The sequence below is a fragment of the Panthera pardus genome, unplaced genomic scaffold (assembly GCF_024362965.1).
Source record: "Panthera pardus isolate Hobbes unplaced genomic scaffold, ASM2436296v1 HiC_scaffold_18, whole genome shotgun sequence".
Taxonomy (NCBI): domain Eukaryota; kingdom Metazoa; phylum Chordata; class Mammalia; order Carnivora; family Felidae; genus Panthera; species Panthera pardus.
Genome location: NW_026526743.1, coordinates 10708688 through 10734010, shown reverse-complemented (window position 1 = coordinate 10734010; position 25323 = coordinate 10708688). Strand labels below are relative to the sequence as shown.

The window sequence follows — 25323 nt, the reverse complement described above, 5'->3', positions numbered from 1 at the left end:
TTGGGTAAAAATTTGATGCTACTCTACATATGGATGTCAAAAGGTTTAGTATAGCAACAGATTTGATCAGTGGATGTGGCTTGTGGTTTTTACATTAAATATTTTGTAATGTTTGAATGTTGTATTATCTTTTATGTTTGCAATCAGAAAATAATGTTAAAAAACTTCTTGAAAGCATGACTTAATGGCTACATAGCATTCTATTAAAGATTTTTATGTTTTCATTCCTTCCTGTTTGATGAAAATTTTGGAGGAATGCTGTTTTTTGAGGGCACTGATTTATTTTAATGAGAGCAAAGTAGATTATTGGCCTTTGTGGCCTTAGGCTTCCAGTGATGCGTTGTTGAAATACAGAATTGCTTGGCAGGAGGCCAGACCCCAGCACTGGTTTGTGGTGCTTTCCTAATGCCAGAGGCTGTCCCAACCTTCTTGGAAATGCATGCTTGAATAACTGGTCAGAAATTAAAGTATTGGCCATCCCCTCTCATCACTTTTGTTAAAATTATTCTTTACCACTTAGTCCTCAGAGAGTTCATAGTTTGTATTTAAACAGTTAATGCTCTTTTTGATTTAAAGACCTTTCTTTATTGTAAACTAAATCCCATGTGTGTGTACACTTTCACGCAAGTCAGGTTTTGGACTGTGTTAGCTCGGTTAAGTGTATTTGTCTTGACACTTGAGTCATTGTGTTGGAAAGAATGCTGTACGTTTCCATATGTTTGGGTCATTTTACAGACAACACATTGCCCCCACCACATACATACCTTATTCAGGATTGTCCTGATAGTTTTGTACCTTTATTCTTTAGAGGAACTGGATTCTCAGTTTATCAAAGCTTCCCATCCTTTCATTGGATTTTAATGTATGTTCAAGGAAGGATTGACAACAATTTCCACATTCCCATCCAAAAACATATGTCTTCACATATTCAGGATTTGTGTTATGTCCTAGACATTTAAAAAAATTTTGTTTGGAGTTGCAGATAGTTTGAATTTATTAATGAGAATTTATTTATTTTGCTATTAATGGGATTCTTTTCTTGTATTTAGTGACAAGGTTTTTTAGCTCAAAATAATGCTTTTTCCACATTATGCTTTTCGTTTCTTCTTCAGTTGTGTTAGCCAGGTTTTTCCAGAATAGTGTTGCATGGTGGTTGTGGTGGAGGTCCTCCCTTTCTGGCCCCCACTTTTAGTTGGAATACCTTTAGCGTTTAATATGCTTGCTTGCTTTTATTTGAGATAAATCTCTGTTGTTCATAGGTGGCCTCCTAGTTGTACTCTTTGCTAAAAACACTATAAGGAGAGGCTGTTGAAGTTTGCAAATGCTTTTTAACACGAAACAGTGCTCACAGGATCCCTTTCCCCTTATAATCCATCGTGTAGAACAGTCCCCTGGAATTGGGATATCTTCCTTTGTATTACTGGAATGGGCTAGACTTTTCTAGATTGGATTTATTAAACATTTTTGCATCTAAGTGCAAAAAACTGTTTATTGAACACCTATGTGCCAGTCCTGTGAGATAAAAATACAATGGTGGAAAAAGGCAACAGAGGCTTTGCCCTCAGAGACTTTGGGTTTAAGTGCAGGCACTCTCAGTTCTACTAGGTTCACGCATCTTCAGGCACATCTCTGATCAGATGGGTAAATTGTTACTGTTGGCCTTTCTGGTCTGTCCTTGGACAGGCTACCCCCTTAGCCCCAACGTTTCATGCGATCGTATCAGACAAACATTTACTCAGCTCCTTTGTGATGCTTTCGTCTCAGCTACCTCCAAACCTGTATCTTCTGTTTTCTTCAGCGGTAGGCGTGGCTGTTGCCATGGAGGCAGAAGCTGGACTGGGGAAGTGGGGGCGAAGTGGGTAGAGCAGTTATGCTTTTGATTGGCCAGAGGCGCTGTCACAGGACGAGTTCACCTGAGATCTGGGTCTTCCTGAGGGTAAGGTGAGTATGGGACCCTGGCAAGTACTAGCACAGCACATCTGGCCCCACTCTGAGTTGCCCTTTGGTCTGTAAACAGAGTGAGTAAGGGGTAAAGGTTGGGTCACTTGGCCAGGATGGCACCTAACCTCATCTCACAAGACTCACCTGCTGTCGGGTACCGCTGTAGGAGTATGTCGATCAGTGTCTCCTTTTCCGGAGTTTGACTCTTGAGACAGGATCTGTGCCCCGTGTTAGGACCGTAGTTATACAAGAACACGTTAGCAACATAACACTTTTCTGACATGTGCTTGTCCCTTCCCATGGCTCCATGTGTAAAATGGCGTCACCTGCCATCATTTACTGCAGCAGCTCTTTAGTGATGCATGTGTTACCTTTTATAAACTGGAAATTAGGTGTATATATAAGGACTTTATTGTAGTGGGCACCTGACTTTTTAGCTTTTTTTTTTCTTACTAATATTTTACTTACTTGATTGTCCTTAAGTGGAACCTTGCTGGTTCAAAAGGAATGGGCATTTTTAATGTTTTTAAAACATAGGCTGAAATGGCATCCAGAATTATGGTTCATGCCTGCACCAGCCAGCTTCTCACCAACATCAGTTTTTCTTTTTGATTATTTTTGAAATATCTGCCCATTTGATAGGCCAAAAAGGTGTTCACTGTAATATTTCACATTTCTTTGATTCCGATGTGACTGTTGGAACTTATCACTAATTTTATGAACTGTATTTTTTATTTTCACGGGTAGACATTTCTCTTATTGCTTTCTAAGAGCTTCTCACATTTGAGATATTAACTGTTGTCTATGTTGCAGAATATTTTCCCCCTCTTCTTCTGGTTTGTTTTTATTTTGGTTGCATCTTATAGCACAGAAAATTTGTACCCATTTTTATTTTCCCATCTGCTGAGTAGTGAGTGAGTGGTCTTTTGGTGGGCTCTGGCATTGGAATTATGCTTGGGCCTTCTCCTCCCTGTCCCTGTTCTTTGCTGTTGCACACAGTGCCTCTCTGAACACACTTGAGATCTGTACCTCTGTGCACATGGGCAGAAAGGTCTATCAGTTAGATTTCAGAATCCCTAGCTTAGGGGATGACCTTACAATTATGTATTAATAATTGCTGGAGATCTGGGGAGTATATTCAACTTATAGCTGCAATTTCCTTATGTGATTCTTGGTTTCACAAGTTCCAGACTTGATTCTTTGGGGGTTTCTAAATTGCCTGCCATCTGGTTTAGGATATGACCTTGGACTCCAGCAGGGTGGGATAGGCAGGGAAGGGAGGATACCCCCTCAGTGTTAAGGTGTCAGGGTTGCGTGAACCCACTCAGTGGGCAGCACAGTCTCTAAGGCCTCTACTAGTGCTTTTGTTTATTGTTTTTGTTTTAACTTTGAATTTATTTTTTTGACTAGGTAATACATGCTCATGGTAAAAAATAAATAAATAAAAACAAAAAACAAAAGGAGACTATACAGTGAAAAAGTAAGTTTCCTTCCCTTCTTTCCCTGGCCCCCAGTTCCCTTCCCCAGGGGTGATCACTATTAATCACTATTACTAGTCTCATATATATTCTTACAGAAATTGTCTAAGTAAATACGTCTGTTTTTATAGTTTCTTAGAATGCTGTACACATTTTCGTGTCCCATTTTGCACTTAACTACGTTAGAGGTCATCTTATATCCATTTATTTACAATTGGCTCATTATTTTAAAAGGTTTCATAATCATTATATGAATATGTACTATATTTTGTGCATTGTCAGCACTATTCAGTGACTATATTCTTGGACATATGTGATTACGTATTTCTGGAATAAATTCATGGAAATAGAATTTATAGGACAGGGTGTGTACATTTAAAATTTCAAGAAGTTATCCAAATTGCCCTCCATAAAATCTCCATTGCCATAACCATTATGTGAGTACGCCCATTTCTTTTTCATACAGATACTTACATTGTCCATTTTTACAATTACTCTGTTCTCAAAGTCCTTTTTTACTCTCAGATCTGAAATGAACTTCCTCTGCAGTTGTGGGAAGGAGTTGTTAGGGCCTGATTCTTTTTTTTAAGTTTTTCCTGTTAAATTAAAAAAAAAAAAAAAAAAAAATATATATATATATATATATATATATATATATATATATATATACACACACATATACATATATATGTATAATGTTCTTGCTGACCACAGGCTGTTCTGTTGCCCTTGTTAGAAAATCTTGAGCACATTTAAAGAACATCAAATTTGTTTACTCTAGTCCTGAATTTCTTGAGAAAAGAAATGAGTGAATTTTTGGTTTAGAAGTTGGCGTGTACCTTGTGATCGAATTCTTAAGGGCGTTCAAACGGTCGTATTATTAATGAGTAAGATGTCCTCCATCTCTTTTCTGTGCTCTGGAAGGGTTTTTATAACATGGTGAACTCATTGCTCATGGAACTTTTATGGAAGTTGCTCCTTAAATTATTTCATCTTTTTAAATTTCTTCCCTAGATTTTCCTCTGCTTTCTGAGTCAGGTTTGCCTGCCTGTATTTTCTTAGAAAAATTATTGATTCTCTGCCAAACCTTTTCATCCTACAGTTACTGTATGTAGTTTTCACCTGCTGGTGGTTTATGCTTCAAATATATGTGTACTGGGAGGAAAAATTACCATAGTAAACAAGTACATATTTGAAGTCAAAGTTGTCCTTAATAGCTCTCAATTTTATCATCTAGTTAGAAGAGCCCTTTCCTGCTCCATAATTCTAAAAAGTAATCTTTTATTTATTTTATTTTGATTTTAGTTTTAGCATTTTTATGTATGGTATGACCTTCTCCCCCCAAGTGAAAGATTGGCTAGTTTTCCTACCACCATTTACTGAAGTAATGTGTGCCTTCCTTACTAGTTTGTAAATGCCATGTTTCAAGCCACTGCCGGATACTTGACTACGTGTGGTCAACTTAGACCACAATTCCTAAGAGAATCCACTTTCTTGTCATAAGTTACAAGTGGATCTTTTTGTTGTTTTATTTCTTAGGTTTTGATGGTGTAAACAACCATCATTGTTATTTCTATGTAGTCTTTCTCCTTCAGGCATATTATAAAAGAACTTTCTTACCATGAGATTACATGAAAATATTTCTTAAATTTTGTGTATGGATTGTTGGTCTTTTGATATGTGAATTTTCAAAATATTGACCAAATGGAACTCTTCCAGGTCAACTTTGGAACCATCGCCAAGTTCCCCAACATTAATATTCTTTGAAGTTCCATTAAATTATATAGATTAACTTGGGGGAGGTTTTAGAGCTTTAATATGCCAGATCCATACATCTCCCATGATTATCCTATGTCTCTCCATTTACTGCCTTTTATTATTATAATTTGTAATCTTATTCATGTGGATGGTGTTGTCTTTCATTAAATCTTTTCTGTCTTTATAATGGCAGTTCTCTTCCCACTATTTAAAATTTTTAATTGCTGATACATATTTAGGGAGCATGTTGTAAGTGATTTTCTTATTAAATTATTGTCAGGTCTGCTTCATTGATTCACAAAATCTGAGTGAATGCTCTTACATAAAAGAGAATGATAGTTTTAGATCTTTCTTTATGCCTCACATTTTTCTTGCCTCATTGTAATTGGCTGGAACTCTGAAGAATAGTGTTCAACAGGGATAGTGCCAGAGATTTTTGTCTGCTTTTATAACTGAATTTGATCTGTGGTTTGTTAATGCTAGTTTTGTACTGGCTTTTTAAATTATTCTGATTTCATAAAGACAATGGGAAGGCTTTCTATTTCTCTTTGGTTGGTTTATGACCTGGGAATTGGCCTTTTCTTGAAGGCGATATATAAGTCCTCACCTCTAATGCTATCTGAATTCACAGCCATTTGGAGAATTAATTCTCTGACACTCTTTTTACATTTCTTCCATGTTTATTTGTCCATATATTTTTGTCTTTAAAATGTCTGCAGGTCCCTGGTATTTTGACTCTGTTCCCGTGGAGAGCTGCTTGTTCTGAAGTTCTGGAAAGGATCCTCTTCCCAAACAGGTGATTTACATACCTGAAGGTACCCTGTCACCTCTGAGAAGTTGCACTAGCGTCTTCTAGGGGACTGGAGTTTCCTCTGGGATATGAATGCCAAAGAGCAGTCTTGGGCTTCCTGCCCTTTCATCTTTGCCATTCAGGCCTGCTGGGTTTGAGAGCTCTGCCTTGTCAGGGGCAGTCTCTCTGTCCCTCTTAGCCAAGCATCACTCTAGTCGTCAGAGCCTGGATACTTGTCCTTTTCCTTCCCTGGCTTTGGAAGTCTTCTGCCTAGCAGGGTGCCATCTCATGCCCTCCCCTCTGTTGTCACCTGTCCTCAAGGAGGGCAGGGCAGACAGGGAGGCAGTGCTTGATTGCTGAGGGTCTTCCTGATGGACATGTGTGTGTGTGTGTGTGTGTGTGTGTGTGTGTGTGTGTGTGCTGATGCTTCAGAGGACAGTGGTGGGAGAGAGCATGGGTGGGGGTGGTGTTTGTGCGTGAGCAGAACCGAAGCCCATCACTGCAGGGGGGAAAAGGGCATGGCAGAGTTTGCTACATTTATTCCCAAATGATAAATGAAACACCTTGTTTTCTCTTTAAACATTAAAGAAAGAACTTTAATTTTAAACTTACTGGTTTCCCATTTAAAACAAAAGCATAGAATTTTTGCTGCATATTGTTTTGTTCTTCCTTGGAAGTAAAGCCAGAAGTACAAAACTGTCAGGTGAATTAATTCACCCACCCAAACCTAAATTTCTTTCCCATATTGCCTACCTTCTTGTACCATTTGTGGCTGTCCACAGAGGGAGATGGTTTAGGTAACGGGAAATGTATAGCCTTAATTGGTTATGTTAGAAAAAAGATGAAAATCAGCTTTTAAACTCAGTCTAAGAGGTTTTTCTAAAAAGAAGGGGCAGATAATAAAAAGACAACTAGGGAAATAAATGCAGCAATACAGAGGATTATCAAAGCTGGTTCTTTCCTAGAGGGGTTGATAGAAAAGTGGGCAGGTGAGGGTGGGTGACACACCAGAATGTTCTTTGGAAGCAGGGGCATAGAGGTTAATCCAGGATGTTCTCTCTCCCCAGAAACTTAGCTGTGCTTCTTCAGCCATGTGATAATGCGTGCCTACATCTAAAACTTATTTTATTTATTTATTTATTTATTTTTAAAGTTTATTTATTTTGAGAAAGAGGCAGTATGAGCAGGGGAGGGGCAGAGAGAGAGAGGGAGAGAGAGAAAAAATTCCAAGAAGGCTCAATGCTGTCAGCACAGAGCACCATGCGGGGCTCAAACTCACGAAACTGTGAGATCGTGACCTGAGCCGACACTAAGAGCTGGATGCTTAACCAACTGAGCCATCCAGATGCCCCTAAAACCAGTTTTTAAATGGGTTTATGTCTGTTAATTTCAATCTGTTCTACCATTGTTGGTACCTGACTTTGTGCCAGGCAGACACTAGAGGATACAAGTCTGGAAAAGTGAGTCTCTAATCCCTCAAGTAGAGTTTATAGTTTAGGCTGCAGAGAGGGGCAAGTTAACTGCAGCATTTAAAAATACATGTGAGGAGTGCTTGCAACACCTGAGAGATGGATAGTGCAGCTCAGGAGACCTATCGGAGGAGGTGGTGTTAGCAGAGCCCGAGGCTGGGGTTCAGGATAGGCACTTGTCAGAAGGGTGTGCAGTGCCGAGGGAAGGGGTCCTGAGCAGACCTGCAGACTCTGCCACTCTGGCCAGTAGAACTTTCCACAGTGATAGAGATGTTCAGAAATCACCAGAAATGGTAGGTTTGGCCCTCATTCCCTGTATCCCCTTTTCCATTTTTGCTGAGAACAAAAATCAACCTCCACTTTTAGTAATGCCTGGCACCTTGAGCATTGTGGGCATTGGGTTGGTAGGCCTTTTAGGTATATTAGCTTATTTAATCTCACAGTTTTAAAAGGGTTGAGGGCTGTTGTTCCTTGGTGTAGATAAGGGGACAGACTCCAGGACGTTGAGTAGTTGCCCACAGTCATGACACCCGTTAGTAGCAGAGGTGACTCTCAAACAGGTTTGATGGTGCCCAGAGGTCATGCTTGTTACCCCTGTGGGAGGCTGTGTTTGTGTGCTGCGCATGCATCTGTGTATTGCGAGTGTGTGCATCTCTGCCCCCGTGGTTTGTTCACAAAGCGTTGTTGATGCCCGTTTAGGGCAGCCCCACACTGCTGCCTGATCCTCAACTTCTGGGACATGTGTGTATCTCCTTACGATCTACAGGTCCCTGAGTGCTGACTGTCACAGCCTGCCGCGTCTTTCCTGTTGACTCATGTTTGGTTCCTCCAGTGAAAATCTCACTTAGAAAAATGCTGCCTCCAAAGTACTTGTCTGCCACCAAACCGAAGAAGTCTTGGGCTCCAGATGTGCATGAGCTAGACAGTGACTTGACTAAGGAGCCGGATGCCACCGTAAGAGAAGGTGCAACTGACCCTGAATTCTTTCATCAGAGGTTTCGGAATTTCCTCTACGTGGAATTTGTTGGGCCTCGGAAGACACTGTTTAAACTCCGAAACCTCTGCCTCGATTGGCTGCAGCCAGAGACTCGCACCAAGGAGGAGATTATCGAGCTCTTGGTCCTTGAGCAGTACCTGACCATCCTTCCAGAAAAGATCAAGCCTTGGGTGCGGGCAAAAAAGCCCGAGAACTGTGAGAAGCTAGTCACTCTGCTGGAAAATTACAAGGAGATGTATGAACCAGGAGGTGAGGCACGGTGGAGGCTGTCGGGGAGCCATGATCTCTCTGGGGTTCACAGCCGCACCACCACTGGTAGTCGAGGCCAGGTCACTCTCTTCGTGGGGTGCCAGCCTGTCATAGGATATGCAGTGACACACCCCTAGCCCCTCTCTACTACCCACAGGATGCCGGTTGCACCCCCTCCCCAGCTGTGACAGCCAGACGTGATGTTACCACCTGTCCCCGGGGAGTAGAGCGCCCCAGTTAAGAACCGCCGCCTTAAGGTGGTGTGGGTAGGAAAGGCACGCCTCAGTGAGGGCCTCTGTGAGGAACTGACAAGCCTCTGTGCACCTCACAACCCTGGCCTGGGCTCCTTTTCATGACACGAAGGGTGTGTTACCCCAGAGAGCTGTGCGTGGCTGCTATGTGGAGAGGAGGTGAGGGCGGTCGCAGCCACGTAGCCTGCCCAGGCGTGGTAGGAAGCTGAGGAATGTGGGGATCAGATCGCTCCAGCTTCCCGGGGAGGCAGGGGGCTGCACGGTTGGGGCAAGGGCAGACTCCACTCGGGGGAGCTATTTTGAGAACACAGGCGAGAGGTGATAGAGCATTAAGACAGTGTCTGGTGTCCTCTCAGATGACAACAACAGTGACCTGCGCAGCGAAGACAGCATGAGCCGGAAGGGAGCAGAGTCCCCACCGCCACGTTCTGCGTCATCATTCTGCAGTGAGTAACTGTGTCAGGTCACGCCATTGGGGCAGACTTGGGCCCAGCTTCCCCGGCTACCAGCTCTGCCCATTGCCCAGAAGTGCATGGTGGGCCTGGCACCATCAGTGGAGACAGCGGTGCAGATCTGAGGGGAAGGGCAGTTGATGATGGAATGAGACATTTTTATATCCAAGCAGACACCAGTGTCTGGTGTGAAATACAATTTTTTTTTTAAATAATGAGAAAGTATTTGAAGCTGTTTGAAATTGGCCCAGGAGGGGCAGAGTTCATCACTACTTTGCCTCTAAAACCTGTTTTAAGGTCCTTCAAGAACTTGTAAAAAGGAAGCTTGCTTTTGGGAGGGCATGTGTTTTGTCTCTTTGGAGCAGGGTCATGTGCACATTGAGACTGGCGGGCGGGTCTGAAGTCATGGTCCAGAGTGTGGGGCTGATGGTGTGGCAGCCAGCAAACAACAGAAGTGTCTGCAGGGGCCGGCCTCTAAACCACGCTGTGGCGCTTGCTTTGCCGTCCGTGGCACTTGGGCAAAGCCTCCAGAAGTGGTGTTCTGGGTCCAGGGTAATCAAAAGAGCCCAGGTCGTGCATGGGAGTCTGGAGACCTCAGTGTGGGATCCATCTCCTCAAGGGAGGAGGGGGATTAGGGCCCCCATCCTGCGTGGCCCAGAACCGTGTTAACTCCTCCATGTCTGGCTTTCTCAGGTGACCGGGACCGGGACTGGGACCAGGAGTGGGACCGGGAGCGAGACCGGGACTGGGATCTGGACTGGGACCGGGACCGGGAGCGGAGAGGCAGGAGCAGAGACCTGGGGTCTCGGGACCGCTGGCCATACCCCAGGAACCCCAGAGGCAGTATGTCCCATGCTCGGACTTCCCTGGTGGGCGTGCAGGGCCACACCACACCCTGTCCCTCTGTGACGCCTTGTCTCTTCCCAGGACTTCCTCAACGGGACCTTTCCCTTCCTCTGATGGAGAAAACAACTTTTGCGACAGAAAGAGAACGCAAACGTAGGGATTCTGTGATGGATTATGAGTCAAGATCCCAGGTATGCTTAGGTCTCCTCTCTTTCTGGAAAGGCCATCTTCATTTCATGGCAGAGAGGCCTTTCTTTCCCAGGAGGGTATGCTCATCCACCCTTAGAATCCCACCTGGGTGCGCAGAGGGGCACTTCTGCCCTGCATGGAGCCCAGGCCTGTCCGCAGAGGTGGCAAGTGGCTGGGGTGACTCCTGCCTACTTTCTGATTGACCCACATTGTCAGAGGAGCACTTTGCCATCCCACACCTGTGGCATGTGGTACGTCGGTCGTGTCAGTGGTTCCCTATGGAGCCAGGGAAGCAGAACCATTGCAGGGGTCTTTCTGGCCCACTGCAGGGAACCAGGGAGGCTGTACATCCACACGGCACACAGGCAAGAGAGAGCGAAGGCTCTGGAGCCAGCGAGGGCTGGGTGTGAGGCCCAGCTCTGCCACCTGCTAGGTGTGCAGCCTTGGACCATTTGCTTGACTAAGCTGAGCCTCAGTTTCCTCATTTGAAGAATGGATGCAGTGATTGGGTCAGCGGGCTGCTGTGAGGAGTGAGTGTGATTCATGTGTATCCAAGAAGGGCTTAATGTGATGCCTGGCATGCGGTCGGCACCGCCTGCGTGTCGGCAGTTCTGGCAGTAGTTTTAGGAGGCCGTATGCTGGGGAGATCGGTGGAGGGGAAAAGGCCTTGGGATCTGGGCTGACCTGTATGGAGTAGGGTCCCTCGTGACCCAGCATTCTGAAGGGGAGCCGCAGCGTGGAAAGGGCTTTGAGAGGAAGGGGAGCCGAGTGCGAGGAGCCTGCATCTCCTTTTAGCGCTAAGGACCTCGCCCAGGTCAGGGAGTGCCATGGTGTCTGAGGTTGTCTGGGTCCCCACATGCCCTGGAAACTTCAAGCCTTAACGACAGAGTGGAATTCAGCAGTCCCACAAATAAGCCTTCGTGGGATACCGTGTGATGCTCGTTCCGCAGAGCTCTGGGAAGGAAAAATTGAGCGCTGGGAAGCAGTTGTCCCAGTGGTTTGGATTTGGATTTGAAAGGAAGCATCTTGAAGGCAGTAACCCTTGACTTCTGAAGGCCAGGTGAAGGTAGGGTCAGGAGGTCTCCGGCGAAGGCCCGGGGACAGGAACCAGACAGAAAACCAGACAGGCCGGAACCCCGAGGGCAAAATTGCTGAGTCAGCCACAAGGTGGGGTTGGGCCTGGCCACAAGGGTCTTGTGTCCTGCAGCCGAGCAGAGAGCTCAGGTCGGTCCCCAGTGCACTCCTGCAGTGGCACTCAGAAGTTGGCATCAGCCGATGGAAGGCTTCGGATCCCACCCTGAAATCTCTGTCACTGGTCCCCTGTCTGGGAGATAAGCAAGGAATGCAGGTGTGTATGAGAGGGAGGAATCGGCAGTGTCCAGATGTTGGAAGCAGAGCACCCCAAAGCAGCAGTTACAGGGGAAGGGATGCGGAGGAAGGTGGGTAGGGTCGGAGGCGACTGTCCCTCCAGCCCAGACGTCCTTGTCCCTTGTGCCAGGGAAACTGTCTAAGTTTGTGACACACTTAGTTTGCTACTAATTTTGTTATCTTATTTGAAGAAACCAAATTGGCCAAAATTTTAGGAATCTAGACAAAAATACTAAACAGACTCACTCTTAAGCTTGATTTTTGACAACAAAAAGGCTCTGTGATACGCCCTTACCTCCGAGAATGTGGTGCGGTGTGCATGCACGGCTTGCAAGCCCTGCTCCGTTCCCACTTGTCTGTAGAGGGATGAGCGATACGAGCCGTTATTTAGGGGGTGTTGAAACAGTCATGAAATAAAGATGAGAGGAGGTTGCTAATTGGCTTTTGTCTTGCTTTGCTCTTTAAATGCCTTTCCTCGACCCCGGTGAGGGTTGGCTCCTGGTCAGTGTAGGCCGAGAGTCTAGCCGCAGAGGGTCACTCCTAACCCGGCGTGCCGGGCTGGCGGCAGGCAGACGAATGGTATCGTGAAGCACCCAGAGCAGGAAGTCCTCATCCTCTTTTAGCGCCGCATGTAACTCTCTGAGCTGCTTGCTCTCCGGGTGTCACCCATTCGAGTGGAACTCGGTGGGCGCTCCTGCAAGTTGAGGTGCCGTTTTGGCTGCAGATACTAAGTGACGAGCCACTATAGGGACGCCCACTTATGGAGATTAACTTTACCTTAAATAAAGCATTGTTTTTCTTTCATAGAACAGCGTAGTTCAAAATTCAGTGTGCTCTTATTTTACTCAGGCAGACGGAAAGAAGAGTGTGAAAAATAACCCTTCCCTTTTGCCTTTGCCCATGGGGTCTCTCAGCACTGGGGACGGTGACCTTTCTGACTCCCTGAACCTCCCAAGTTCTTGACCTCCTCTGCTCTCTCTGCTAACGCCCCAGGTCAGGAGCCCTGGTTTCCTTCCTCTCACTACGGATGTCCTGTGTCCCTGCTGGCGTAGCAGAATACGCCAGTGCTGGGACTCAGGACATACTGTCGCAAACCTGAGCCTAGTGGAGCTTTGGCTCTTGAGCTTGCCACCGGACAGGGGCTGGGCAACCAGCAAAAATGATGCCAGTCTGCTCTATAGGGTGCCTGTCCCGAGTTTTAGAGCCTCCTGAGCTTCTGTAGCTTGTGCGTCGTTCTAGGCCTTCCCAGCCCAGACTCAGAAAGAATTCTAGTTTTGAAACTCTGCTCAGTTTTGGTTGTGGCTTTGCTTTTCATCACTAGATGTTGGGAGTTGCATCAATGAGGCCTTCCTCTAAATCCCAGTGTATGTGCTGGTTTATCTTGTCACGCGTGCCCTCTTGTTTCCGCATTTCACACGGCTGTGTCCGTGCCACTTCCCAGCAAGGAGCTGTAATAAATTCAATATCAAAATGTCTTTACATAGTAGTTTAGTAATTTACATTTTTTTTACGTAATTCTTCTTGATGTTTGAACAACACGTCCCATTGCAGAAAACCCTCACCCGTAATATCGCAAGGTGGGTTGATGCTGACTCTCCCATTTTACAGATGAAGAACCTGAGGCTTAGAAAGATTTCTGTTCCCAAGGTTGCATGGCTCAGAAATGTACAGTCCTCCTTTGGTCCTTGAGTTTTCCCTGGTTCCAAAACCTGTGGGCTTCCCACGGTGCTATGTCCATCCTTACGTCCATCTCCAGGCCTCAGTGCCGTCCGTGGTCCCTGGGACAACACTTCCCTGAGACTGCTGATGTCCTAGGGCATCAATAAGAAAAGGTACTGTGAGGTCCTGCATAGGAGACTCTTCCGAGTAATTCAGGGACTTGTAAAATGACTTTTAGAGACGTGTTCAGCAGGTGGGAAAGTCAGCTATAAAATGAAGGCATTCAGTGCATCAGGTTCCATCGGGGTTATTTGGGACATCTCCACACCTGGAAGAGCACAGCATGTACCCATGTTGTGCAGTGAAGGTGAACACAGGACACAGTGGGACCGCGGAGGGAGGCTTAAGTCCCACCTCCTGACCAGACGTCCGCTGAAACACGTTTTCCGTCCCTGCACATGCCACGCGTAGTCCATGTTTGGCCTGTTGAAGCTCTCACACCACCGCCCCCTTTCTCTGTGTCAGAGTCTTCCCACTTAAGGCCCCACTGAAGTTCCTCTACCAAACCCATTTAGCACTGATTATCTATCTGTACCCCACTTTATTGTTTATTGTTCTCTAATTGTTTCATGAGTCTTTTCTCTCCAACCAAATTATAAGCTGCATGAGGGCAAGGAATGTGTGTCATACGTCTTTTGGATCTTCCTCACAGTCTAGCACCAAGGTAGGTACGCAGTAGGTCCGTAGTAAAACTCGCCCTGGATCACTCAGAACCCCAGACACTGTGCGCACTTTCTACATATCTGTGTGTGTAGCGCCCGTATTGCCAGCATTCTTCTCTCTTGGGCACCCATGGAAGGACTCCATCGAGAGGTCTGTGTTTGGTATTTTAGGATGCCGTGTCATACCAGGACGTTGTGAACCTGACCGAGGACAGGAAGCCTCAGAACCCGATTCAGGACAACATGGAAAACTACAGGAAGCTGCTCTCTCTGGGTAAGCAGAGAGACCCAGTTACTGGAGCTTTTTGTCACCTGACTCTTAAAGCTGTAGGACATTAGACTCCATGTTAATATGTTTGGATTTTAAGGGTGATAAGAAGCCTTTGGAATATTTTAAGCAGAGAAATAAATGATGAGATGTGTTTTTGAGAAATCATTCTGGCTTTGGGTATATTGAGTGTATTGTACAAGGTCATGGAGAATGGGGAGATGGCTCTTGCCACAAGAGTTGGTACTTTTTCTAGAGAGGTGGCAGTGAGGATTTTTAAATACCTACTTAGAATGGGATCCTGAGTTCCAGTTTGGACCTCCCTTGAAGTTGGCTAGCATAGTGGGCAGTTGGCTGGCACTGAGGGGAGAGAGCTTTGCAAGGCAGTGGAGCCTCAAGGAGCTCTGGTGTTAGGGGATCAGCTGAGGAAAAGAGTCAAGAAAGAGGAAGAGAATCATGGAAGCCAGTGAAAAAGAGGGTGTCAGGATTTAAGTGTTCATTACAGGAAGGTGAAGACTGAAAAAGGTGCACTGAATTTCAGGACATGTAGTGGTCTCTGTGCAGATTTCTAGGTGGAATCAGGAGAATTAGTTAAAATTCAGGTAATAAGTCATACAGAGAAAGATACCATATGTTTTGACTCTTATGTGGATCCTGAGAAACTTAATAGAAGACCGTGGTGGAGGGGAAGGAAGAAAAAAAGTTAGGGAGGGAGCCAAACCATAAGAGACTCTTAAAAACTGAGAATAAACTGAGGGTTGATGGGGGGTGGGAGGGAGGGGAAAATGGGTGATGGGCATTGAGGAGAGCACCTGTTGGGATGAGCACTGGGTCTTGTATGGAAACCAATTTGACAACAAACTTCATATTAAAAAATAAAATTCAGGCTAGAATGGGCTGAGGAGTGGACAGTAAGGACATGGGACTGCACATAGAAGACACTCCAGGAGTTGGGCGTGGGCCACCTCCTGTTTAGTGGTTCCTAGGAAGGTAGGCACCATCTTACGGTGATGAGTCTTGTGCCCAGCTTGAGCATAAGCTGTCATATCATTCTTGTGAACAGGGGTTCAGCTTGCGGAAGACGACGGCCACTCCCACATGACACAGGGCCATTCATCGAGGTCAAAGAGAAGTGCCTACCCAAGCACCAGTCGAGGTAAGCACGAGGCAGGTTGTACCTAGTGGCCATTTGAGTTAATGAGATGGGAGCCGTACATACGTATTGGTAGACCTGTTACATTTTATATTCACACCATCACCACAGAAGTCTCAGTGTTACAGGTACAGGAATTAGGGAGTATTTACACTTGGGGTTTCTTTTCAGGTCTAAAATCTATGCCTGAAACCAAAAAGTCAACCCATCGGCGGGGAATTTGTGAAGATGAATCTTCCCACGGGGTGATCATGGAAAAATTCATCAAGGACGTTTCGCGCAACTCCAAATCAGGACGGGCAAGGGAATCTAACGATCGGTCCCAGAGGTTCCCCAGAAGGCCAGACAATGATTGGAAGGAAGCTTCGTTCAACAAGAGGGAGTCGGTGATTCAGGAGAGGGGCTATGAAGGGAATGGCTTTGGGGGAGGCTTTAATTTTAACTCGAGTCTTGTTTCCAAAAAGAGAGTTCTTGAAAGAAAAAGGCGCTATCAGTTTGACACAGATGGGAAGGGTTCAGCTCACGAGCAGAAGGGCTATGCAAGGAAGAGACCTTTTGAATGTAGTGAAATGAGAAAAGCCATGAGCATGAGCAGCCTTAGCGCCCCCTCCTTCACTGAGTCGCAGCCACTTGATTTTGGGGCAATGCCCTATGTGTGTGATGAATGTGGGAGGTCTTTCAGTGTGATTTCCGAATTTGTCGAACATCAGATCATGCATACTAGAGAGAATCTCTATGAGTATGGCGAATCGTTTATTCATAGTGTGGCTGTCAGTGAGGTTCAGAAAAGTCAGGCTGGAGGGAAACGCTTTGAATGTAAGGAGTGTGGGGAAACCTTTAATAAGAGTGCCGCGCTTGCCGAACATCGGAAAATTCATGCTAGAGAGCATCTTGCAGAATGTAATGATGAGGAGTATGAGGAGCCATTCATGCCTAGCCCAACCTTCAGTGAGCTCCAGAAAATATATGGGAAAGATAAATTCTATGAATGTAAGGTGTGTAAGGAAACCTTCCTTCATAGCTCCGCCCTAATTGACCACCAGAAAATCCATGGTAGAGATGACAAAGATAATGAGCGTGGGGAAGGCTTTAAACCCAGCCCACCCCCCAGTGATCTTCCGAAAACGTATGGTAAAGAGAAAATGTATGAATGCAAGGTGTGTGGGGAGACCTTCCATCACAGCTCATCCCTGAAAGAACACCAGAAGATCCATACTAGAGGAAACCTCTTTGAAAGTAAGGGTAAAGTGTGTGAGGAAACATTTATTCCTGGTCAGTCCCTTAAAAGGCGTCAGAAGACGTACCCAAAAGAGAAGCTGTATGACTTTACAGATGGTGGGGATGCCTTTAGGCAAAGCTCAGACCTCAGTGAGCATCAGAAAATTCATTCTCGAAAGAACCTCTTCGAAGGCAGGGGGTACGAGAAGTCTGTCATTCATAGCGTGCCCTTCACCGAATCCCAGAAGAGTCATACTATAACAAGACCACCTGAAGATGATGAGGACCAGAAGGCGTTCACCGTCAGCTCTAACCCTGATGACAACCAGAAGGTTCCTCCTCAAGAAAACGTCTATGAGAGGAAACCATACGAGAGGTCTGTTATTCATAGCTTAGCCTTTGCTAAGGCTGAGAAGAGTCACAGTGCAGTGGGGCCCAGCAAACCAAAAGTGATTGCGGAGTCTCCCATTCAAAGCTCAGGTGTTACCGAACATCAGAAAGCCCACGCTGGAGAGAATACCTCCGAAGGAAAGAAATACGAGAGGTCTGTTATCCATAGTGTAGCTGCTTTCAAACCTCCCAAAAGTTGCAATGGAAATGAAGTCGTTGAATGTGAAGAGAAGGGAGAATCCTCCACTTCTGTTTCAGACCGTCATGATAAGCAACAGAAAACTCCTGCCAGAGAGAACCCTAATGAAGGGGGTAAGAATAACAACTACAAGGACTCTGTCATACAAAGTGTATCCCATATGGAATCTCAGAAAAGTCCAACTAGTCAGGGATCCAGTGAACTTAAGAAGGATGGCGAATCATCTACTCCCACCTCAAATGTCCGTGAACATCAGAAGGCTCGTTCGAAGAAGAAAAACATTGAGCGTAGGAACTATGAGACCTCTGTAATTCACTCCCTACGTTTTGGTGACCATCAAACATTTCGCCCTAGAGAGAAATTCTATGAATGTCCGGAGTGTGGAGAATCTTTTGTTCGTAGCTACGACCTCACTGAGCATCTGAAGATTCACGATAGAAAGAAGCCCTCTGGAAGTAAAAACTACGAACGTTCTGTAATTCGCAGCTTAGTCTCTACTGATCCTCAGACGAGTTACGCTGAGCAGCAACCACAGACGAGTTATGCCGGACACTCATCACAGATGAGGTACTCTGACCAAGCAGCACAGACGAGTTACGCCAAACACCCAGTGCAGGCGAGTTACTCTGGAATGCACATGAGTTACGCTGTACAGCCAGCGCACATGAGTTACACACAGCAAGCAGCACAAACGAGCTACATGGTGCAACCGACACAGATCAGTTATGACGAGGAGCAAGCGCAGACAAGTTACGCTGAACAGCAAGTGCGCAACAGATGCAGGGAGTGTGGGGAATGCTTTGCCACCATCGGAGACCTTGGTGCACATCAGAAAATCTATGCCCGAGAAGAATTCCATGGTCGGAAGCTCTTTGGAGACACTGTTATTCAGGGCATAGGCCTTGAAGGGCCTCGGCCGGAAGAGCCTCGGCAGAATGAGCCAGATGAGCAGGACGAGCAGGACGAGCCTGAAGATGCAATCTATGGCTGTAAGGACTGTGGGCTAGGCTTTGCAGATCGCGCAGACCTTAAGGATCATCAGAAAGTTCATGGCAGAGAGTATCTCATCGATAGTCGCGAGTACACCCATTCTGTAATCCACACCCATTCTGTCAGTGAGTATCAGAAAGATTACATCGGAGAGCAGCTCTATGAATGCCCGGCATGTGGGGAATCCTTCGTTCATAGCTCATTCCTTTTTGAGCATCAGAAAATCCACGAGCAAGATCAATTTTATGGCCAAAGAAGGTATGATGAGCCTTTTGTGCAGCCCCTGGTCATCAACCCACGGAGGCCTCGTGCCCCACAGAAGAATCCCACTGCAGGAACATCCCTTCAGTGCCACGTGTGCGGACAAGACTTCATTCATGGCTCTGTCCTCGGTGAGCATATGAGAATTCACACCAGAGAGGATTTACCGGAACAGGGCCAGAGAAGTGAAGATGCAGTGAGTCCAGGCTTAGCCCTTACTGAGTTTCAGAGAAGTCAAACCGAAGAGAAACACTATGAATGTAAAACATGTGGAGAAACCTTCCTCAATCAGTCAGACCTTAGAGAGCACATGAGAATTCATGAGAAAGACGAGCCCTATGATTATGGGGCCTCTTTTGTTCACACTTCATTTCTTACTGAGCCCCCCAAAAGAGATTCACCATTCTATGAATGCAAGGACTGTGGGAAGTCCTTTATTCATAACACCGTTCTCACCAAGCATCAGAAGCTTCATCTTGAAGAAGAGGAAGAAGAAGGAGCCCAGGAGGTGGAAGCCAATGTCCTTGTTCCACGAGAAGTGCTGCGGATCCAGGGGTCAAACGTAGAGGCTGCCGAGCCCGAGGTGGAGGCTGCCGAGCCTGAGGTGGAGGCTGCCGAGCCCAATGTGGAGGCTGCCGAGCCCAATGGAGAGGCCGAGGGACCAGATGGGGAGGCTGCAGAGCCAGATGGGGAAGCCGAACAGCCCAACGGAGAGGCCGAACAGCCCAATGGAGATGCTGATGAACCAGACGGGGCAGGGATCGAAGACCCAGAGGAAAGAGCTGAAGAGCCAGAGGGAGATGCCGATGAGCCAGACGGGGCAGGGATCGAAGACCCAGAAGAAGAAGGCGAAGATCAAGAGATTCAGGTTGAAGAGCCATACTACGACTGCAGGGAATGCGGAGAAACCTTTGCTTCCAACTCTGCCTATGGTGAGCACCTGAAAACCCATGCCAGGGTGATAATATTTGAGCCTGGAAATGTCTATGGGGAAAGCTCCCGCTACACTGAACATGCCAGCACCAGCACCAGCGACAACGACAGGGCCGATGACAAGTATTTCAAGTGTGATGTCTGTGGGCAGCTTTTCAGTGATCGCCTGTCCCTCGCTAGACACCAGAATACTCATACCGGCTGAGAACATAAGTATAAAGGTTAGGAAACCTTCACTTAGAACTTGACCCTTACTAAACCAGAGACTTCAGACCAATCCATAACAATGTCAGAAGAAACTTACCTTGGCACGTACACACCTGACTTTTAACATCAGACAACTCAGACTAAAAAGAAACCAAAGGTGGAAACTGCTTTGGTCTCAGCTCTCCCCCATCTAGCTCTCCCCCATCCAGCTGTCTCCCATCCAGCACCAGTGTGTGCATATGGGAAAGCTGTAGCACATACCTTGCATCTGAGTGACCTTATTGAGGGAAAACCCCAGGGGTTTTTGAGACTACAGAAATCGCCCCAGTCAACTGTAAATGACATTTCTGTAACCTATATATAATGCTCCCTGCAGTGTATATAAAATAGCATATCGTAGCAAAACAGTAATCACATATCTTTGGATTTAATATGATATACAGTTACAGTTTACTGTGCAGAGGTACCTTACCTGGTACTCGGATTTTTTTTTTTTTTTTTTTTTGGAGGAGGAAGAGAGCAACAAATTAGAATATATTTCTAAGCATCTTAGATTCTGAGAAAGACTTCTTGTGCATTATTTGGACCCCATTGGTATCGTTTCGAGTAATTGTGTGTCATTCCTTACTCTTAAGTATTCCTGTAAAAGTGTAAGCATGAAAGGTAAAATGTCTTTTATTCTTTGCTGTTTGAAAAGAGAAGTGTTTTGAACTTCCTTTTCAGCCATTTCGTCTACACCAACACTTTGGAACCTAATGCTGTGTAAGCCTTTACAATATGTAGATTGGCCTTTTGTGACCCAAAGTGGTTGGTTGCCACATTGTACCTTGCAGTGGTTCTCATGCTAAAATATTACAAGTTTTGTTTTTGTTTTTTTTTTTAACCAACCTGATGTGTGTTTGATAATGAATTTACAAAAACTGAAGCTTTTCCCTATAAATCCTACGTTTTTGCCTTTAAAGAGTGGGTTGCAACCATCACTAGATCACAGTAGTGCCTACTGATGGTTGAGAACCAGAGGGAGAGACTTTTGTGTTGTAAATAAGGATGCAGGCTAACTACTTCCATCACTTCCTGTGTGCGCTTCCTGCCTTAAGTGACAAGTAGCATCGTGGCTTCAGTAGTGTGAACTGCCACAAGTCAGTCTGCACCCTGGGTGCCCAGGAGCTAGTATCCTTAGAGCTTTCTATCGCTTACCTGATTTCTTGTCTTCACCTGTCTGACCCTCCTCCCCCATGTCTAACTTAAATTTTAAAAATCAAAAAAAAAAACAAAAAACAACAAAAAACAACAACAAAAAAAGCTTTCTTTACAGTCAACTTAAGCTTAACATGGACTCAGGTTCCCCAGCAGCCTTAATTTGTTTCCTTACCATCTGTTCCTCCCTCTTGCAGCCCTTCTAAGTATCTCCGAGCTATCTATCCACTAGTGTCACGTTTGTCGGATCACCTCAGTTTTCCATTTAATCACAAATTGACCTCATAGCTTGAGGTTTCCTGTGTCCTGTTCTGTGGACCACCTGTACTCCTTTTGCTTCCCCTCCCCTTGCATAATGACTATTAAATTTTTTGGCTTTGAGTTGGCTGGAAAAAAAAAAAAATTAAAAAAAAAAAAACCTTAGAAAGTGGATCTGTAGATTAAGTGAGCAAAAGACAACAGCAGATAATTTGAGCAAGCAAAATTAACCTATGTGCTGGGGGAACGTGTCTGAATCTTCCTCTCCTAGATCCGCGTGGTTAGGGCTTGGGGAATGAGTGTCAGAGCTGCAGGGAATGCCAAAGTTGAGGAAGGCTGTAGGGTTGAGAGCACGAAGCAGAAATGAGGAAGCCAAAGAAGGAAGTCCTAATACATCGCCAGATCTAGGAGGGTGGGGAAGCAGACAGAAGGAAAAATGGGAAGCAGGGCTGGGAAGCCCAGGTTGGTGGGAATGAATTGAGCAGGATGTCCTGGGCAGTGAAGAAGGGGCCTTTTTGGTATAGGTGAGGGCCAGCTGCATAGAAGGACCTGAGGTTGGAATGGACAGCCAAGAAAACAGGAGAATCGAGGCCCCGCGGCACAGGAGGGGGACCCTTTAGATGGGAACCAGCGTTGATGTTATCAGGGTGAACTTGGGTTGATCGCTGTTGGCAGTATTAATTGGTAGAACCTTTTCAGAAAACAACTTGCCAAATGACAGGGTGTCCGTTCCAATCTCATGTTAGTGAAAAATTAGGAATGACATAAATGCCAAAACAATAGGACGATTACGTGAAGGTATTCATGGACTGTATGCAGCTGCTTAAAAATGATAATCAAGAGTTATGTAGCAACGTGGAAATATATTTACGGAATATTAAGTGGAAAAAGCAGGACACAGAATTATATTTATACTACAATTATAACTGATTAAAAATGTATGCTTATAGTCAAAAGCTGTTGTGTTGTTGTTGTTGTAGGCTAATAGTTGAGCATTATTTTCTTAAATTCTTTGAATGTTCTTTATAGTAGTGTTACTAAAAAGTTTATAATCACGTTTCCATTGTGAACATAATTTGAACACATCATCAGACACTTGGAAAATACAGAAAAGTGGAGGAAAAAAAAATCCATATTCCAACCTTCCAAAGACAGATACACACTCTTCAACATCTTGTTTATTCTTGTTTCTGTGCACAGGTTTATGATTATAACTGTGTCAAAACGTGTATTCAGAATAGCTGTTATGTTACCTTTGTGGAATTATGGTTAAACACTTTCATCTTAATGTTTTCAAATGTTCCTTATGATAGTGTTCTTATAACAAAGTTTATTATGTTTGTTTCCATTACAAGCATAATACATACCCAGAGGAAAATTTGGAAAATATAGTAAATTAGAAAAGAGGAAAAAGTCACCCATATTCCCAACACCCAACAACTACTGTTAACATCTTGATCTATTTCCTCCATCTTGTTTTAGTGCACAAGCTTGTGATTATAACAGTGTTAAATATGTATGCATAAAGTCTAAAATGAAAAAAATACTGAAAATAATTAAAATAGTGTTGTCATTGTGGGATTATGGTTAAATATTTTGTCTCAAATTCCTTGAATGACCTTTGGTGTTTTGGTATTAAATCTTGTGTATGTATTTCTCCATTACAAATATAATACATACTCATAGCAAACTTTGGAAAATTCAGTAAAACTAGAAGGAAAGTAATTCACCCATATTCCCAACACCCAGCAACAGTTGCTGTTAACATCTCGGTCTGTGCACCAGTCAATGATAATTAGGGTGTTAATGATAGGTATACATAGAGTCAAAGATGGGAAGAAATATGGAAAACAATTAAATAGTTGTGTGGTCGTTGTGGGATTATGGTGAAATATTTTGTCTTGGTTTCCTCGAATGGTCTCTATCATAGTGTTTTGGTAATCCACCTTTATTACATATATACCATTATAAACACTGTATGTGTTCATTATAGAAACTTTGAAGTTACAGAAATGTAGAAGAGAAACTCACCCATATTTTCACCATCCAAAGACTGTGGTTAACATCTTGATATATTTTCTTCATCTTGTTTCTGTGCACAGGTTTTTGGTTTGTTAATATGGTTGTGGTTGTTCTATCTATCTGTAATAGTGTCAACAATAAAAATAAAGTTAAAAATAAGATATTGGTCAGTCTCCTCTTTTGTCCATTTTACGTGTTTGGGGTTGGTAAATATAGTCTTTTGTTATGACCAGAAGTCCAAAAGCTCAGTGCCTCCTTAGGCCCTTAAGTTTGGCTTACAAATCTTACTCCATTTTTAAGTATTGCATATCTCAACAATTCCTTTTAAGAGTACATGATTATGCATTAAAAATTTTTTTTCTATGTTTTTATTTTATTTTTGAGAGCGAGAGAGAGAGAGAGCAGGGGAGGGACAGAGAGAGATGGAGACAGAATCTCAAGCAGGCTCCAGGCTCAGTTGTCAGCGCAGAGCCTGATGTGGGGCTTGAACTCACCGACCACAAGATCATGACCTGAGCTGAAGTCGGACGCCCAACTGACTGAGCCACCCAGGCATCCCTTTGAGTCCATATTTTTAACTGCACTTACATATATTCCAGTACGTTTTTTAACTTGATAACCACAACTATATTTCAGTTACTTGAGTTAGCATTTTTAATTTTTAATCTCAAATAGGAGATTCTCTCAAACAAAAAACCCACAAACGAGTGATCCCTTAACATAAAAAGGTTAATATCATGGTTTAGAATCTCTTTAAAGTGTCTATTTCCAACTCTTCCTTGAGGTTAAAAGTTTTCAGGGGAGTCACTTCCCTTATTTTAACCTGACTTTACTACCCAAAACATCTCACGCATTTGGTAGGGTGTCATTCCCCAGTGAATTGGGAGTTTTTTGTTTTTTTGTTTTTGGTTTTTTTAATATAATTTATTGTCAAATTGGTTTCCGTACAACACCCAGTGCTCATCCCAACAAGTGCCCTCCTCCCTGCTCATCACCCACTTTCCCCTCTCCCCCAACTCCCATCAGCCCTCAGTTCTCAGTCCTTAGAAGTCTCTTACGGTTTGCCTCTCTCCTTCTCTGTAACTTTTTTTCCCCCTTCCCCTCCCCCATGGTCTTCTGTTAAGTTCCTCAAGATCTACATATGAGTGAAAACATACCGTATCGGTCTTTCTCTGCCTGACTTACTTCACTTAGCATAATACCCTCCGGTTCCATCCACGTTGCTGCAAATGGCCAGATTTCATTTTTTCTCATTGCCAGGTAGTATGCCATTATATATACAAACCACATCTTTATCCATTCATCAGTTGGTGGACATTTAGGCTCTTTCCATAATTTGGCTATTGTTGAAAGTGCTGCTGTAAACATTGGGGTACAAGTTCCCCTGTGCATCAGCACTCCTGTATCCCTTGGGTAAATTCCTAGCAGTGCTATTGCTGGGTCATAGGGTAGATCTATTTTTAATTTTTTGAGGAACCTTGTAATTCCACCATGACCAGAGATTTTTGGCCAGGTTGCTGACTATATCACTGCTGGCTACAATGGTGGTGTGCATTATGCCCAATTTGGAATTGCTGTCCCTGACTCCACGACACAAAAATGGTTAAATACTTGACTCCTTCTAATCTGCAGGTCACATCATTGGATTCTACTGTTAGATATAAAAATACAGTTTTCATTTAATTCTAACTGTAGAATTTGACAGTGGCAGAATCCCTGGTGATTTCGTATTATTAGAAACTTTTATTTATATTAAAATGAAATCCCACTGAACTATGGTTATCTCTTGTGATGTCTAACCCCTTGGTCACAGCATTGATGGCCTATCTGAGGGGTCAGTGTAGTTCAGGGTGAGAGGGTCAGTTCTCTTTAAGATTGATTTCCTGAGGAGTATATTACAAAAGGGAGTAGAGGAAGGTAATTAAGTGAAGGTCATTTGGGCTTGCCTGACCAGCATTTACACTCTTTAGGAATCCCTCCGCTGCGTGTCAGTTGTAGAAGTAACCACACCCAGGCGCCATGTTTATTCCATGAAATTTGACTCCCCCCACCCCCCAC

At 44.5% G+C, this 25323-nt stretch overlaps 1 protein-coding gene across 5 annotated transcripts in view; it reads left to right on the top strand.

Annotated features, from left to right (window-relative positions):
• Window positions 1–23424, top strand: part of PEG3 (paternally expressed 3) — a 32704-nt gene extending 9280 nt beyond the window's left edge. For 2 of the 5 annotated variants that reach the window (XM_053906188.1, XM_053906187.1), the window contains 10 exons: window positions 1805–1941; window positions 3352–3421; window positions 5897–5973; window positions 8203–8682; window positions 9290–9379; window positions 10079–10228; window positions 10313–10422; window positions 14341–14443; window positions 15501–15593; window positions 15762–23424. In XM_053906188.1, coding sequence (XP_053762163.1) covers window positions 8289–8682; window positions 9290–9379; window positions 10079–10228; window positions 10313–10422; window positions 14341–14443; window positions 15501–15593; window positions 15762–19786 — 4965 coding nt within the window. In that variant the 5' untranslated portion in view covers window positions 1805–1941; window positions 3352–3421; window positions 5897–5973; window positions 8203–8288 and the 3' untranslated portion in view covers window positions 19787–23424. Of the gene's footprint in view, window positions 1–1804; window positions 1942–3344; window positions 3422–5896; window positions 5974–8202; window positions 8683–9289; window positions 9380–10078; window positions 10229–10312; window positions 10423–14340; window positions 14444–15500; window positions 15594–15761 lie in introns of those variants that run through there. The other 3 variants (XM_019436899.2, XM_019436900.2, XM_019436901.2) reach the window with 2 other exon arrangements.
• Window positions 23425–25323: the final 1899 nt, after the last annotated feature.